Raw genomic sequence first — 16080 nt, 5'->3', positions numbered from 1 at the left:
TGCTGGCTCTCAGTTTTATGAGACCGTATCTGTGTTATGTTTAAACTTCAACAGTTTTACTCCAGATATAAAAATTATAATCAGGTTTCTGGCTTTGCAAATATTAACACATATGCCTTGGCTGTGTACATTTTTGTGATGCAGATGTTTAGCTGGAAAGACATGTTATAAACAAACGCTCAAATAGCCTGTTAATACAAAAGTTCAAAAGAATGGGACGTGAGACAAATAAACATCAAATTATAGTGTCCATATCTCTGTGAAGTATACTGTAGTTTATTTATTTCAAACTCTGACTCATTATTTAAAACTATTTTATTGTTTTTCCCAAGAATCATGGTTGAAAAACCATGAACAAATGAATGCAGAGGCTTGTCACTGTAGCATGTGGAAACAAATTGATACAAATGTTGTTTACAAACTAATGTTTGACATACATTTTATGTCTATTTCTCAATCTAGAGACAGCGTGTGCCGTTTGCTTTAGTTATTGTGCATCTGTGCCATCCACATCTCTTCCTCAAACAAAACATAATAATTAGTCTAATAAGAAGACTGTACAGAAAGCCAAAATACGCCGACTCCCAAAACAGAGGCTGTTCTTTGGAAAGTTCACTTGTTTAAGCCAATGACAGAGTAAGTTTTTAACTTTCCACTATTGTTACAAATGGAAATGCAAACCTAATCTCAAACAAATAGATCAGTGTTTGAATTGATCTTGTTTACACTCTTCAGGAAGTCAAACCAAATAACCTACGGTGACTTTTACATGTCAAACTGGGATTAGAGGAAGTCTAACCTCCCCTAAAGGTCAGAGGTCACTCATTCAAGCACAGCATTGCAAGGATTGTGCAGATATTTCAATATCAGACTTTTAAAAGAATGGCTCATTTTACATGTTATTGCTAGTGAATTAAGTTTAAGTTTTAATCAGTTGGAGCTGTTCAAGCCGTGTTTACAACACACTGTCAGTAGTACTACTGGAATATCTCACTAGTTTTATGACATTAAGTGAAATAAGTGAAAAAGCATGATGTTTACAACAACAAAAAATTCTGTCATTGCATACCATTGAAGTGAATGTTGAACAGTGCTCGGTTTACTCGTTTGACTAAATTCTCTGGTAATATCAGTGGTATGACTTACTTCAGATACTGCCAAAATTACAACCACAGTGGTTACATTTTTTTTAAATATTGGTTGAGACAATTTAATAGTGACTGGATATTGGTAGGGACACAGCGTTCCTTGGCTCTTAAGCACAAAATGTTCTTTTAAGATCTTCACACACTTATTCCTTCGCCTTTATATGTTCCTGTATTGGTCTTTATGCTCATTTTATTTAATTTTTAATCCATAGAGCAGTAGATTTGTTTTCTTTCCCATAGGCTTTTGAGTAGTTCTTACATCAGTTTATGTGTTGGTTGGTTGGTTTTAAATGGCGAGAACACAAACCTCATCTAAAGGTCAGCGGTCAGTCATTCAAGCATGATATTTTACAGATATTGAATAGAAAAACTGTATGGAATTATACGATTTAAAGTTCTGTACCACTAGTGTTAAAAAAAAGGAAAACCTAATGTTACTCAAACAAATGATTCAATGTTTGAACCTTTCTTATTTACACACTTTAGGAAGTCAAACTGACTAACACTGACTCTACTGTGATTGGAGGAAGCATTTTAACATGGAAAACTACAAACCTCCTGTAAAGGTCAGAGGTCACGCATTCAAACACAATACTGCATGGATCTTGGATGGAAAGACATACACTGCTCCTTACACTCTTGTTCTTCATCATTAAAGAGCATCCTAAAAAGCCATGTATTTTAAAATAAAGAGGAAGACTGTTGGAAATTTTAGATGGTGGCAGCTGTGTTTGTGTCTGGACACCCCCAAATCTCTTTTGAAGCTCTGGGCCAGTGATGTTGGTTGCGTTTACATGCCCCCTGGTCTTCACCTATTGACTTACTTTATTAAATAAACGCCCCTGAAATCCTTCCACCAAAGTGAGTCTTTACAGGATTAGACTTGCACAAACAGCCCTCCACCAGAGGGATACTGGTAACTTCACTACCCCTTTCCTCGGTTAGGACAGAGTACTGCTAAACATTGACGTCATCAAACGTTGAGCTAATGGATGCATGTACAGCTGTGACCCACCGGACTTTCCACCAATGACACGCCTTACACCTGCTGCCATGGGACTCTCCATCCTCACCATTTAAAACCTACCAACCAGCACACAACACAACCAAATAACCACCAACACCTGTGGAAATTACGGAGATTTTCTACTGCTGTATGGATATGGAATAAAAAAGATCTATACTGGAATATAGAATCAATTTCAGACGTTTTGTGCTCCTGATCAACTCTGACGACTCAGGTAAAAACTCACTTCACTCATGCTTATCTAAATAATTACTATATTTCATCTTCAACTTCTGCCTTTTTATGTTAATTTTAATCATTGTCTTCCAATTTAAAAAACATATTACAGCAATAATCTATAAATTACCATTTAAAAAATCAAACAAACAAAAAATTTATTATTAGGAAATAAATATATTGATTTTGACCCCTTTGAACTTCATAACTTGATGTAAAAACATGTTAAATAAGTGTTAAAGACATTAGAAAAGAGTTTTAAAATTTTACTATTTACTCTCTCTCTCTCAAAACATATATATAATATATATAATTTATAAATTTTTAAATGAATAATTGGAGTATATATAGTTATATAGTATATAAAGTATATAAAGTATATACAGTATGGTATAATATGTATATATATATATATATATATATATATATATATATATATATATATAATTTTTTTTTTTTTGGCATGTGTGTGTGTGTGTGTGTACAATATATAAACATATATTTGTAAATGGTAAACATCTTAATATGTAGGCACACTTAAAATGGTCTTTTTAACTAATTTTTAAAACTAACTAACTTTAAACTCAAGTTTATAAGCAGAAGCTTACGCAGTTAAAGATCATGAAAAACAAATTTGTGTCCAAGTTTTTGACTGGTAGTAGTATATATTAAATCTACTGTATTGTTTAGCTCTAAATAATTGTTTTCAGTGGGCGTTTCATCCTCAGATAATTTAATTCATTCTTTAATTGCAGTTTCTTGACCTTGATGGTGAAGAACTTCAGCTCTTCAGAGACACAATGAAGTTTCTGCTCGTGTCTCTTCTGGGGTTTAATCTGGTCGTGGTCATGGGGTGAGATGTTTTACTACAACCTAACTTTAAGAAATACAAATACTGATTCACATTTTTAAATTGTAGCCTTTGTTTGCTTGCTAAGTCAAGCTTTGTTAATCTTAGGGCTAGTGATTTAAACAAACTCTTCGTGATGCAGGCACTGGTGTGAACGTGTGGTGGAGGAGAAGGTGGAGAGGTTGGTTTCCCCCCGTGATCAGCGTGAGGTGGAATGTTCCACCGTCTATCAGTTCAACACTCAGGGCTGGAGGCTGGATGTGGAGCGAATGAGGCATGAACACGGAGGAGACGACGGCATCGCACTTTATTACAAGAGACAGGGACCTAAAGCCTCCTGTTACATATTCAAGTGAGGAGGACATCAGTACCCCACTCATTCTGTCAGATTAGATACGGTTCCTCAGTTATGTCAAACATTAATATGCATTAATATTAGGATTGTGCAGACTGTAAAAAGGGGCGGAGAGGTTATATAAACTGATTTGTGTGTGTGTGTGTGTGTGTGTGTGTGTGTGTAATCTAGTGGCTCTCAAAAACGGGGCTTCAAGATTACCCAGCCTTAAAATGAGCTAAAACAACTAAAACTCTAGATGAAAAGAGACATCATATTTTTTAAGTCTTAAAGTGTTGGAAAAACCTGGATATATTAAGTCTTTTTTTTTTTTTTTAAAGTGTAATTTCCAGAAGATCTTGGAGTTGTGAACATGTGCTTATTTGTCATCAGAATTACTAGAAATATATTCAGACTTAATTTAATGTTTTTGTTGAATGTCTTATAAAAACACCTTGATCACGCTGTCCACCAAAACCAAAAATAATTCATTTTTTTAAGATTTCTTTTTTTACATACATATTTTTGCCACTTAATTCTTAACATTGTAATGAAAAAACTGCTGATAAAAAAATGTATTATTGTTGTTTAGTTACTATTTATATTCTAATGTCTAATTAAATTGACAGACATTAACCCCTGTTTTTACGAAATGACGTTGTTACTTTTTACCTTTAATCTTACACCTTTTACCCTATTCAGATATTGTTAGGATAGTCAAATCTAGCATAAACCATAAAGTACTCACCTGTCTGAAAGCTGAAGTTCTTCAGGAATGGTGTAGAAGACTCTCTTCTGCTTGCTCTTGTTTGTAGTTATAAGTCTCATTGGAGGCAATTGCAATTAATAATGTCTGCGACTCATGTCTAATAAGATGAATGTCCTTCACATCGCTTACGTGGCTTACGTCTGCATCTAGCACTCTTCCTCTTTTTCATTGTGGAGTTTAACATTTGTGGTTGATTACAGAGCATCCCAGACATCTAACGTTCACATCTATTGCTTATTTATCCTTACAAAGCCAATATTGCAAATGCAACCATTTTTTATATTTAAGCATGTATGGAACTAATCTTAAAAAAGGCAATATGATCACATCACATGCATGTGTTTTGTTGATCGCTGGTGTTTTTGCCTGGCAGACCTCCAGACATTGAGACAGAGACAGTGAACCGGACGGTCAGACAGTGTTGTGAAGGCTGGGCCGGACCTGACTGCTCACAGGGTGAGATCAGATGTCTACATATTAAATCAGATGTAGAATTTGTTGTAGAATATGCTCGTATTTCTCTTTGCATATGACGTCTCATAAGTGCATTTGTGCATTTCTGGTCATATCTCCTGAGTTTTTCTGTCTGTCTGTGTCCAGGGGTTGGTGCCCGGGGTCAGTGTTTCTCCACCTGGACGTGTGAGGAGTTTCCTGGGCTTCAGAACTCGTCTCTGATGGCTCTGGAGCAGTGCTGCAGTAACCTGTGGGGTTTAAGCTGGAGAAACGCATCCGATCAGACCTGTCTGTCCTGCACCTACACGCTCCTGACAGGTTATCCCCAAAAAACAGATTCAGGCCTGAATTTAAGATCATGCATTTGAAATGTGTTAGCCTTCTTCAAGACATGGCTGTAAACACATCTATTTCATCATTATTTGAGCCTCTAACTCTTGCACTCTCTATTCTAATACTATTTTATCTATTTGTTTTCTTTTTTATTTAAAAAAAAACACTTGACCCACTCTTGCACTCGCACATGTTTTAATGTTTTTAAAAAAAAGCCCTCTAACACTAACACTAGCTTTCTCTCTTCTGTTTCTATTCTATCTACTTGTTTTCTTTTTATTTATTTATTTATTTATTTTTAATTGCCATGTTTACTGTGTAAGGCTAACTGAGACTTGTCATAGCACTTTATAAATATTATTACTCGTTTATTGCTCTTTTTAATAATCTTAATATGATGCATATTTGTCTGTAATGCATAAATTAAAACAGTTTTCTGCACTCAAAACATTATGGCATCGTTTATCATCATGTTTATTAACTACATGGTATAAACAAATCTATATAATTCAATTGGCCAGCATAAATTACATTAAACGTACTTTAAAAATTGAGTTGAATCATGTAGAACTGTAAAAATGAAGTTGAATTAGGTTGTTTATTTTGATATATAATTATTTTGAATAATGGAAAAACACATGCCATGATTGAATATTTCAGTAATATCAAATAGATGCAAAATTTATCATAAAAAAAGTATAAGCATGGCTGTGAAATTATTTGACTAATCCAGTTAAAATGCATAAAATTGAAATGAATTGAATTTATTTATAATGAAATATAAACATTTGGTTTCTTAGTACTGTTACAGAAGTCTGACCTGTTTCATTCATGTATGATTGACAAATATGCATCACATAAAATTTATGTAGAACTGTAAAAAAAAAACATGCAATATTTCCCTCAAGCTATATATCCTGGTTGTTTACTGACTCAACCGTTGTCTCTCCTCAGACGTCAGCTCTTCTCCTGTGGTTCGTGGGGGGCTGTTTCGTGGTGTTCGTGACCCGCAGGCGTCTGGCACCTGTATGAGCTGGGGCGGGACACACTACCGTACCTTTGACCGGAAACACTTCCACTTCCAGGGCAGCTGCACGTACCTGCTGGCCTCATCCACGGACGGGACGTGGGCCGTGTACATGAGCACCGAGTGTGATCCTGCGGGACACTGCCGGAAGGTACACACACACACACTCGCTATGAGTTCATATTCACACACACACACACACACACACACACACACACACACACACACACACACACACCTGTATTATAGAAAAATCATTGTAAACTCAAAACGGAACATATTTTCTTTCTTAGTACTAGTTTCTGCTTTTATTGTGGATAATTCGTTTATTCTGAATACTGTTCTATTCTAAAAATTCTATTCTGTTTTAATAATCTTTCATCAAAAGAATGCATCAAATTAATTAATTAAATCAAATTTCTAATGCAAAAATTGGTTGCAAATGCCATTTCATGCAAATGAAATCAAAATGGACCTTATTTATTTTCTTAAAACTTATTGTGCACAAAATATTTATAATATTATTATTTTTTTAATGTTTCTCTCATCTTCATTAATCTTTCTTCAAAAAGTACTTTTAGATTTTTCTCAAAGACTTTTCCTTTACGTTATGAAATGATGGATAAAAGCAAGTTTCACTGCATTTTATTTCTCGTTGAAAATCCAGTTTTAGCCTGAAATGCATCACATTTAGAGGCTAAATTGTTTGCAAACTGCATTTAATGCATTCTGAGTATATTCACTCAAACATACAGTCTACTAAAGTCAACATAACATCAAAATGAACCACATTTCATTTCCTAATTCTTGTTTCTAGACTTATTTTGCATGATTTACTTACTCCAAAGACCATTTTATTCTAAAAACACGTTTTGTAATCATAATCTTTCATCAAAAAGTACATTTTTCCCAAAGACTTTTACTTTATGAAGTTGCGAATGAAGAGTATATTCTAAACACATCTTTTATTGAAAATGAACCATTTATAAAGAATGTTCCTTCTTTTTCGTGCATGCAATCAAGTCCCACATCTTTGCAGAAAATCCAGTTTTACAGTAAAATACATCACATTCAGGAGTAAAATCTGTTGCAAATGCTATTTCATGTTGACCCTGAGACCCAGAGGTTCTATGAATATCTTTAGGAAACTTGTTTAGTGTATTTGTTTGATGCAAAAGAATATTTTGAATAAAATTAGCTCATATTCTCATTGCACTTATTTTTGTATCTAGCTCCAGTCTGTTCCAGTTCACTATGAGCACATCAGATTATTTTCTAGGAAACAAAACAGTCATTTATAAAAACTGGACATCTGCTTCTACAGAAATCGATGAAACCAACAAGCCAGAAACTTGGCAGCTAGTGTTGAACATCAGTCACACACAAAGCACATAATTTGTTTTGGGACTTTGGGATATGATGGTGATTCTTTATGTTGTGTATGGTTGTTTTTTGTGTTTTGTGCAGCGTCCAGCAGTAATTGAGGACAGCTGCTGGTTCTGGCTGATGTGTATGAGCTTGTTCTGTGTTTTAGGGACTGCGGCTGATGTTGGGTCTTGGCTTGGTGTCCATACATAAAACCAATGTGACTGTTAATGGGTTAACACTAGCGCAGGGTGAACCTCTCTTGCAAAACGGTATGAAAAACACACAGCTACTTTCATAACTACTAATACATGTGTATCATGTTATATATCACAGCTTCATTATGTTAGATTAGTTTTATAAATATTTAGAAAAAGCTTTTATTTTAATGATTTCATGTTTGGTTATTTATCTAAATTGTAGTTTTTTATGTGCTTTTGTTATTTTTATTTTATTTAATATTATTAATGTACAATATTATTAAGTAATAGTATTCATTCGTTTTTTTTTTTTTTTTTTTTTTTTTTTTGCAAAGGCAACATTTTTATATTTTTTTAGTTTGTTTTTCATCTAAAATGATCTTTTCTTTTTTTACTTTTTATTTTATTTTAAGGATTTCATGTTTATTTATTTATCTAAATTGTAGTTTTTTATGTGCTTTTGTCATTTTTATTTTATTTAATATTATTAATTAACAATATTAATAAGTAATAGTATTCGGGGTTTTTTTTTTGCAAAGGCAACATTTTTATATTTTTTTAGTTTGTTTTTCATCTAAAATGATCTTTTCTTTTTTTTACTTTTTCTTTTATTTTAAGGATTTCATGTTTATTTATTTATCTAAATTGTAGTTTTTTATGTGCTTTTGTCATTTTTATTTTATTTAATATTATTAATTAACAATATTATTAAGTAATAGTATTCATTCGTTTTGTTTTTTTGTTTTTTGTTTTTGCAAAGGCAACATTTTTATATTTTTTTTGTTTGTTTTTCATCTAAAATGATCTTTTCTTTTTTTACTTTTTCTTTCAGTTTTTATTTTCTAAACCACATTTATAAAAAATTCTTCAACTATTGCCTAATTCTGTTTTAACCTAAGCCCTGTCTGTGAAACCAGGCCATTTTGTTTTATTTTAATTAACAAAAATACTGATAATAGTTTTAGTTCTAGTTTTTGATTAGATTATCGATAATAACCCTGACTTCCTTTTTGAACAATAGCACAAGGCAGGACGGAGTATTTCTATTCTCAGGAAGATATTGCATATTCTGTTGTTTACTAAGCATATGTGTGTGTGTTCTGTGATGGAAGTGTGTTTCTTGTGCCGTCAGGAGTCAGCGTTCACTGGCTGGGTGACTTTGTGTTTGTGGAGAGTGGTTTGGGTGTCAGACTGAAGTTTGACATGGAGAACACCGTCTATCTGACGGTTACCGCTGAACACATCGCTGCCACTAGGGGGCTTTGCGGCGTTTATAACAACAACCCAGATGGTGAGAACATTTGGCCTGGTTTGACTAAACTGCAAAATCTGATATTTCACTCTTTTCATGCATTTCTAATTTGCAGTGTTTTTCATGCAATATATGCAATGCAATGTTTTTATTTCCTACAGATGACTTCACTACCAGCGGCGGAAGTGTGTCTCAGTACGCTGCCAGCTTTGGAAACTCATGGCGTGTTCAAGATCAGCAAGGACAAGTAGGAAACACCTTTTTTTATTCTTTGGTAAAACTGGAAAAAAATTTCTTTTTCTACAATAAATAGCAATCCTTCTAAATAGTTTCTAAATAGCAATAGCTTTTTCAAAAAGGTTTCTAAATAGCATTGGTCATGTTTCCATACAGTAATCATATATTTTACACGTATAAACACGTACCCATTTATACAGAGTATAAACATCCATATACCCTGTTTTGGATGGAAGCATACAGTAACTGTCTAAATAGAGTTGTATTAAAGATGCAATAAATAAATATTACATTAAAAATAAAAAAAATAGATTCAAATAATACAAAAAAAAAATCTAAATCGGCTGATAAAAGCTGTCAAAGTTTAAGCAATAATAACACAGTAATGCAACTTTGTTAATGTATGTTATATTTGACCTTATAAATCACGCTTAGTTCAAGCCGGGTTGCCATATTGGTGATTTTACCTTCAACTAACATAATATATAATGCACATCATCCAGTAATCAAAAGAGTTTTTTTTTTTAAGAAGTTGCACTTTATTACAAGTTATAGCATGAGATAATGAATGAAGTTAAAGTCAAAAGGTATTGTGAAATGAGCTATATAAACGTAAACTGTATTGCATTAAAAACATCTGGCTTAAAGCATTGTGGGTAGTGTAGTCTCATTGCTGTGATGTGTAACACACAGGTGTGTAGTGATGCAGCAGAGTTGGGTCACAGCTGTGATCTGTCCAGTGATGTCTCTCTCCGGCGGGACGCAGAAACAGTCTGTCACCGGCTCAAAGAGACTCCCTTCTCACACTGCCATCACCAGGTTAGATTAAACTGAATATAATCTACTGTAGATCATGGTTCATGACTAACCTCCTCTCGGTCTGCTCAGGTGGATCCCGGTCCGTATATCGACACGTGTCTGTATCTGTACTGCAGTGTGGATGTGAAGGACAGAGATACAGCTGTGTGTGATACGTTAGCTGGCTACGTGCGCGAGTGTGCACAACAACACGTCATCATCCGCTGGAGGAGCGCCGGCTTCTGTGGTACTTCATACTTCAACTTGATTTTGTGATATTCAAACATGCACTCTTAAAAAAATGCTGGATTGTTTCAACACAAATTTGGGTAAAATAACTGTTTTTAAATTCAAATTTTAACCCAACAATTGGGTTAGTCCATATTTGACACGAAATTGAGTTGAAACAATCCAGCATTTTTAGAGTGTATTGTTTTAAATCTACATTTATGCATTTAGCAGACGCTTTTATCCAAAGCAACTTACAGTGCATTTAGGCTACACAATTTTTGTTTTTAATTTTTTTACCAGTTTTAGTTACTTTTATAAATAAATTTCCACACAATAACTTTATTAAGATGATGATTTCCCGAATGCAATACTTGTGTATTGCATATACTATAGTCCGCATGTTATTTTTTAATAAATATAGTATGTGAAATTTAATAAGTTATGCAATGGCAAATATTTCGCACTGATATTATTTTCTCACTGTTGCATGTTGCATGCTTTTACATAATTTTTCTGTCTTTTTTTATTTATTTTTTTCTGAAATATTAAAATTATTTCTGTGCATTTTTTTGTTACAGTGTTGTCTAAAAATGTATTTTTACACAATATTTTTACACAACAAGTCAAGTAGGAGTTGAATGCATTGCATTGTGGGATACGGTATTCTGTGGTTACTAACTGACTAAAATAAGTTGAAGCACTAAAATGATAATAGTTATAATAGTTAACTAAATCATTTTCATTGCTTTAAATAAAACATAAAATATTTTATTTCATCTAGCTGCCAGGGCAACATTACTTACTTTAATGTTTAATTTTAATTTAATTTAAAACTTTTATCTTTTGTTGGTTTTAATTGCTTCTATTGTCCTCATTGTTAAGTTTTTGGGATAAAAGTGTCTGCTAAATGTCTAAATGTAAATGTACTAAAATAACTTTATATATATATAAAATAGAAATGAAACAGTAAATTAAAGTAAAAAGCACAAAACAATTTAATTAAAATGAAACTTAAAATTGATGCTCATTAAAAATTTATAAAAAATGGAATAGTATTTAAATTAAATTAAATATATATAAGTTGTATATACTACAAAAATAGCATTACTAGTACGGAAATATATTGAATTATTTTTCTAGATAAAGACTAAAGATGTGATTTTGTTGCTCCAAGTTTTATTGAAATCCTTATAGTTGAAAAAAAAAACGAATGCAAACCAAAAAAAAAATGCATTGATTTATTAAAATATTTTTAACAAAAAAAAAAAATAATAATAAAAAAAAAAAAAAAAAAAATATATATATATATATATATATATATATATATATATATATATATATATATATATATATATATATATTTTTTTTTTTTTTATTACTTGTTAAAAATATTTTAATAAATCAATGCATTTTTTTTTTTTTTTTTTGGTTTGCATTAGTATATATATATATATATATATATATATATATATATATATATATATATATATATATATATATATATATATATATATATAGTATAGTATATATTGTATATATATATATATATATATATATATATATATATATATATATATATATAGTATTTTAAATGTAATTGTATTTATTTATTAATGTTTAAGAACCTACTTGTGTTCGTTCCTCAGAGCGTGTTTGTCCGAGCGCTCAGGTCTTCTCTGACTGTGTGTCGTCCTGTCCCCCCACCTGCTCGTCTCCTCGTCCTCCGGCGTCCGGTCAGTGTCGGGACGAGTGTGTGGGGGGGTGCGAGTGTCCCCCGGGTCTGTACCTGCACGCGGGTCAGTGTCTGCGACGGGACGACTGTCCCTGCTTCCACAGACGCCACAGCTACAGAGCAGGAGACAGCATCAGACAGCGCTGCAACACCTGGTGAGTCGAGCCTCACACACACACACACACACACACACAGAAACCACCGCGTCTGTGTGCTTCAGCTGAAGGTCCCTCTCTCTGTGTGTCCCAGTGTGTGTCGCGCCGGTCAGTGGGAATGTTCTGGAGAGAAGTGTGAAGCTCAGTGCGCTGTGATCGGAGCGATGCACATCACCACCTTCGATCAGAAGAGATACGGTCTGCAGGCCGGAGACTGCCGCTTCACCGCTGTAGAGGTCAGTGACCCCGAGGAGACGCATCTACAGCTTCACTGTGTCTCTGAGATCGTCTGAAAGCATCTCTGTGGTGTGTCTGCAGGATTTTGTGGATAAAAAGCTCTCTGTTAGCATCAGCGGAGGAGCGTGTGCAGGAGGAGCCGCTGGATGTCTGAGAGAGATGACGGTCACTGCGCTTCATACGACACTCACTGTCACAGATACAGGTCATCTATCCATCTGCACATCTACAGTTAGTTAAGGAGATTTATAAAGATGCTTCTTACACTTTAAGATAATTTAAAGTTTTGTGGCATTTAAAAAGGATTTGAAACTTGTATTTAAATCTTAAAAGCAAGTGAAAGAAGTGCATTAAAACTTTTCAATATATTTATTGATTAATCCCACCTTAAATAAAATTGAAATTTAATTTATTAGTTAAATTTATTTTATTTATTTTTGGTATTTATTATTTGTATATTTTGGTTGTTTGTTTAAGACAAACGTTTAGTAGTTTTATACATTTGTTTATTTATTTACTGTAATTAATTTATGTATTATTTATTTATTATAATAGTTTATATTTCATGGTTGGCTACTTTTATTGTTTATACCATGTCAATAATTAAATGTGTTTTAAGGCGCCTCTTCTGCTGACTAAAGCTGCTTTTATTTAATATAAAATACAGTAAAATAGAAAAAATTGTGAAATATTATTACAAATTGAAATAGCTATTTTCTATTTGAATATATTTTAAACTGTAATTTATTTCTGTGATGCTCCGCTGTATTTTCAGCATCATTCCTCCAGTCTTCAGTGTCACATGATCTTCAGAAATCAGAATAATATGATGATTTACTGCTCAAGAAACATTTCTGATTATTATCAGTGTTGAAAACAGTTGTGCTGCACAATATTTTTGTGGAAACCATGATATATTAAAAATTTTTCAGTAGTCTTTACTCAACACAAACAACTGCATTGATTTGAAATGTCTTTACTGTCACTTTTGTTAAAGATCATGTAGTGTAGACACTTTCTCAGTGCGTTGTTGTGTTGGTCTCAGGTTCGGTGATGCTGAACGGTCAGCGGGAGCTTCTGCCGCTGATCACAGGAGATCTGATGGTCAGAAAAGCTTCATCCAGTGTTGTTCTGATCCAGGCGTTTGGAGCTCAGATGATGTGGTATCTGGACGGTCCTCTGCTCCTCATCACCCTACAGCCGGGGTTTGCTCATAAGGTACCGCAGTAACACACTCATCTCTTCAGATCGATGTGTTATTTGAGTTTAGCTGAAGTCTGCTGTGCTGTCAGGTTCGTGGTTTATGTGGCACTCTGAGCTGGAGTCAGCGTGATGATTTCACCACTCCTGAAGGGGACGTGGAGAACAGCGTGGCATCTTTTGCGGCCAAGTTCAGAACAGATTCATGCCCTCTGCCGTCGGCGGTGACCTCTGACCCCTGCGGGACACACACTCAGCGCAGGCAGTACGCAGAGCGCGTGTGCTCGGTGATTCACAGCGCTGTGTTTCAGGTGAGTGTGTTTCAGGTCAGAAGTGTTGCTCACTGTTGAAGCGGTCGAATCAAGCAGTGAATCTGAAGTGTCTGTTGCAGGCGTGTCATGATGTGGTGGACAGAGAGCCGTACATGCGTCTGTGTCTCAGTGAAGTGTGCAGCTGCGGCCCGCAGAACTCCTGCCAGTGCACCGTCCTCACCGCCTTCGCCCTGCACTGTGCCCAACAGGGGGCGCCGCTCAGCTGGAGAAACCACACGTTCTGCTGTAACAAACCGCTTCCTTACATTCATTAAATACATCACTTCATGCATTATCATTTAATGTATAATCATTATGATTCAAAGTGGTAAAATCACACATTCTGCTACAAGAAATTGTGTCATTTTTACTTTAATATTATATTAGGTTTTATTATTAAGAATAATATGTGAATATTAGTGTATACATTAGTGTATACATTATTATCAATACATAAAATATATTATTTTATGCAATAGTATGATATTTGTAATATTCTATTGTTTTTACATAATGTAGTTGTTTATAATATTTATTATTAAAATTAAAATTAATAAAATTTTAATTGATAAATAATTAAATATATGAATTATATAATCACATAATATATAAAAAATTATAGAATTTAATAAATAAGATTTAATATAATATATGATAGTGTTAGAGACACATTCTGGAGTAAGAAACTGTTTACTGTTTATATATGATTATTATATTATATGTGATATTTTTAATATTATTAATATTTATTTTATTTATCATTTTATGTAATAATATTTTTTTAAATGACACTGTTATATGATATTAGTGTTCTAAAATATTATTATTATTATTATTATTATTTTAAGTAATAGTGTTGTATGAATGATAGTTAAAGTGGAAAAAATGCACATCCTTCAGTAACAAATGATTTAATAGATGCTTATATTATGTGTGTTGCATGTTATATTATACATGATAATTGAAATATTATTTAATATTGTTTGACATGAATATTATATAAACAGGTTAATATTATGAAGTATTAAATATATATTGTAAGAAGTAAAAGTGTTTTGCTCAGGTGTTCAGATACACTCCCAGATTGCATCGTAATGCGAGTCGAGAGAATGTGAATATCAAATCTACTGATGAAAATAGTCTAATTCAGTCTAATTAAAGATGTTAATGAAGTGTTGTGTCTGTCCTCAGCGGTGCAGTGCTCCGGAGGGCAGGTGTATCAGGAGTGCGGGCGTCTGTGTGGGGCGTCCTGCGCTGATCTGTGGGACGGCTGGAGCTGTGAGGAGCAGGAGGGCGGCAGGGTCTGTGTGCCGGGGTGTCAGTGTCCAGATGGACTGGCTCAGGACGATCAGGGTCAGTGTGTGCCGGTGGACATGTGTCCCTGCAGACACGCAGACGTGCTTCATCCCGCCGGGAGCACCGTGCACAAGAGCTGCAACCGCTGGTAGGAACCTCACAGCACCTCATTCACACTCATGAGGGACAAGATAGAGAGGGTTTGGGTTTAGACTCAAGGCAGGTGACCAGAGGGGTGTTAGATCCGTTTCAGATCCATGCAATAATAGAGCAAATTCAGCTTATTGTGATAAATGTAGATACTGGTCCATTTTTTAATTATTAAATATTAGATTTAAATACAACTTATTTGGAGAAAGCATGGTTAGTTATAAATTAGAATTAATTATATTTCCCATGCAATTTCCATGCTTTGCTTTGAATTCCAGCTTGAGTATCATTAGACCACATTTCAACCCAAAATCAAAACTGAAAAAAAGAAGAAAAAAAAGAAATTTTATTGTCATTAAATTATTTTTTGCAAAATTGAGATTTTTTTTTTTACATATATTTTCATTAATAATAAGCATTTTCTCCATTAAATGTTAATGCAACATTTTATATATATATATATATATATATATATATATGTGTGTGTGTGTGTGTGTGTGTGTGTGTGTGTGTGTGTGCTATAATTTGTTTCACTGGATTAGTTTCAATCATGCAATTTTGAATTAAATATTTTAGCATTTATTAAAAGATTTATTAAAAAGTTTAATATTTTAATTTACTAAAATATATTTGAATATAAATAAATATACATTTGGGGTTAAATACGACCTGAAAATAAAGATAAAACTGAGAGATAAAAAGCAAAATGAAGCAATAGTGAGTGAGACCGGTTGGTCCATCAAGTATTTTATGATCCTG

At 33.5% G+C, this 16080-nt stretch overlaps 1 protein-coding gene across 1 annotated transcript in view; it reads left to right on the top strand.

Annotated features, from left to right (window-relative positions):
* The first annotated feature begins 3191 nt into the window (after positions 1 to 3191).
* The window catches only part of sspo (SCO-spondin), an 84436-nt gene continuing 71547 nt past the window's right edge, over positions 3192 to 16080 (top strand). The window contains 17 exon segments of the mRNA XM_052595801.1: positions 3192 to 3244; positions 3384 to 3593; positions 4718 to 4800; positions 4945 to 5115; positions 6085 to 6308; positions 7692 to 7794; positions 8855 to 9013; positions 9136 to 9221; positions 9905 to 10030; positions 10100 to 10256; positions 11887 to 12127; positions 12222 to 12363; positions 12446 to 12569; positions 13410 to 13582; positions 13657 to 13875; positions 13956 to 14121; positions 15067 to 15319. Of these exon segments, the coding sequence (XP_052451761.1) occupies positions 3192 to 3244; positions 3384 to 3593; positions 4718 to 4800; positions 4945 to 5115; positions 6085 to 6308; positions 7692 to 7794; positions 8855 to 9013; positions 9136 to 9221; positions 9905 to 10030; positions 10100 to 10256; positions 11887 to 12127; positions 12222 to 12363; positions 12446 to 12569; positions 13410 to 13582; positions 13657 to 13875; positions 13956 to 14121; positions 15067 to 15319 (2690 nt within the window).

The sequence above is a fragment of the Carassius gibelio genome, chromosome B24 (genome assembly GCF_023724105.1).
Source record: "Carassius gibelio isolate Cgi1373 ecotype wild population from Czech Republic chromosome B24, carGib1.2-hapl.c, whole genome shotgun sequence".
NCBI lineage: Eukaryota > Metazoa > Chordata > Actinopteri > Cypriniformes > Cyprinidae > Carassius > Carassius gibelio.
This window is presented reverse-complemented; position numbering and strand designations above follow the sequence as displayed.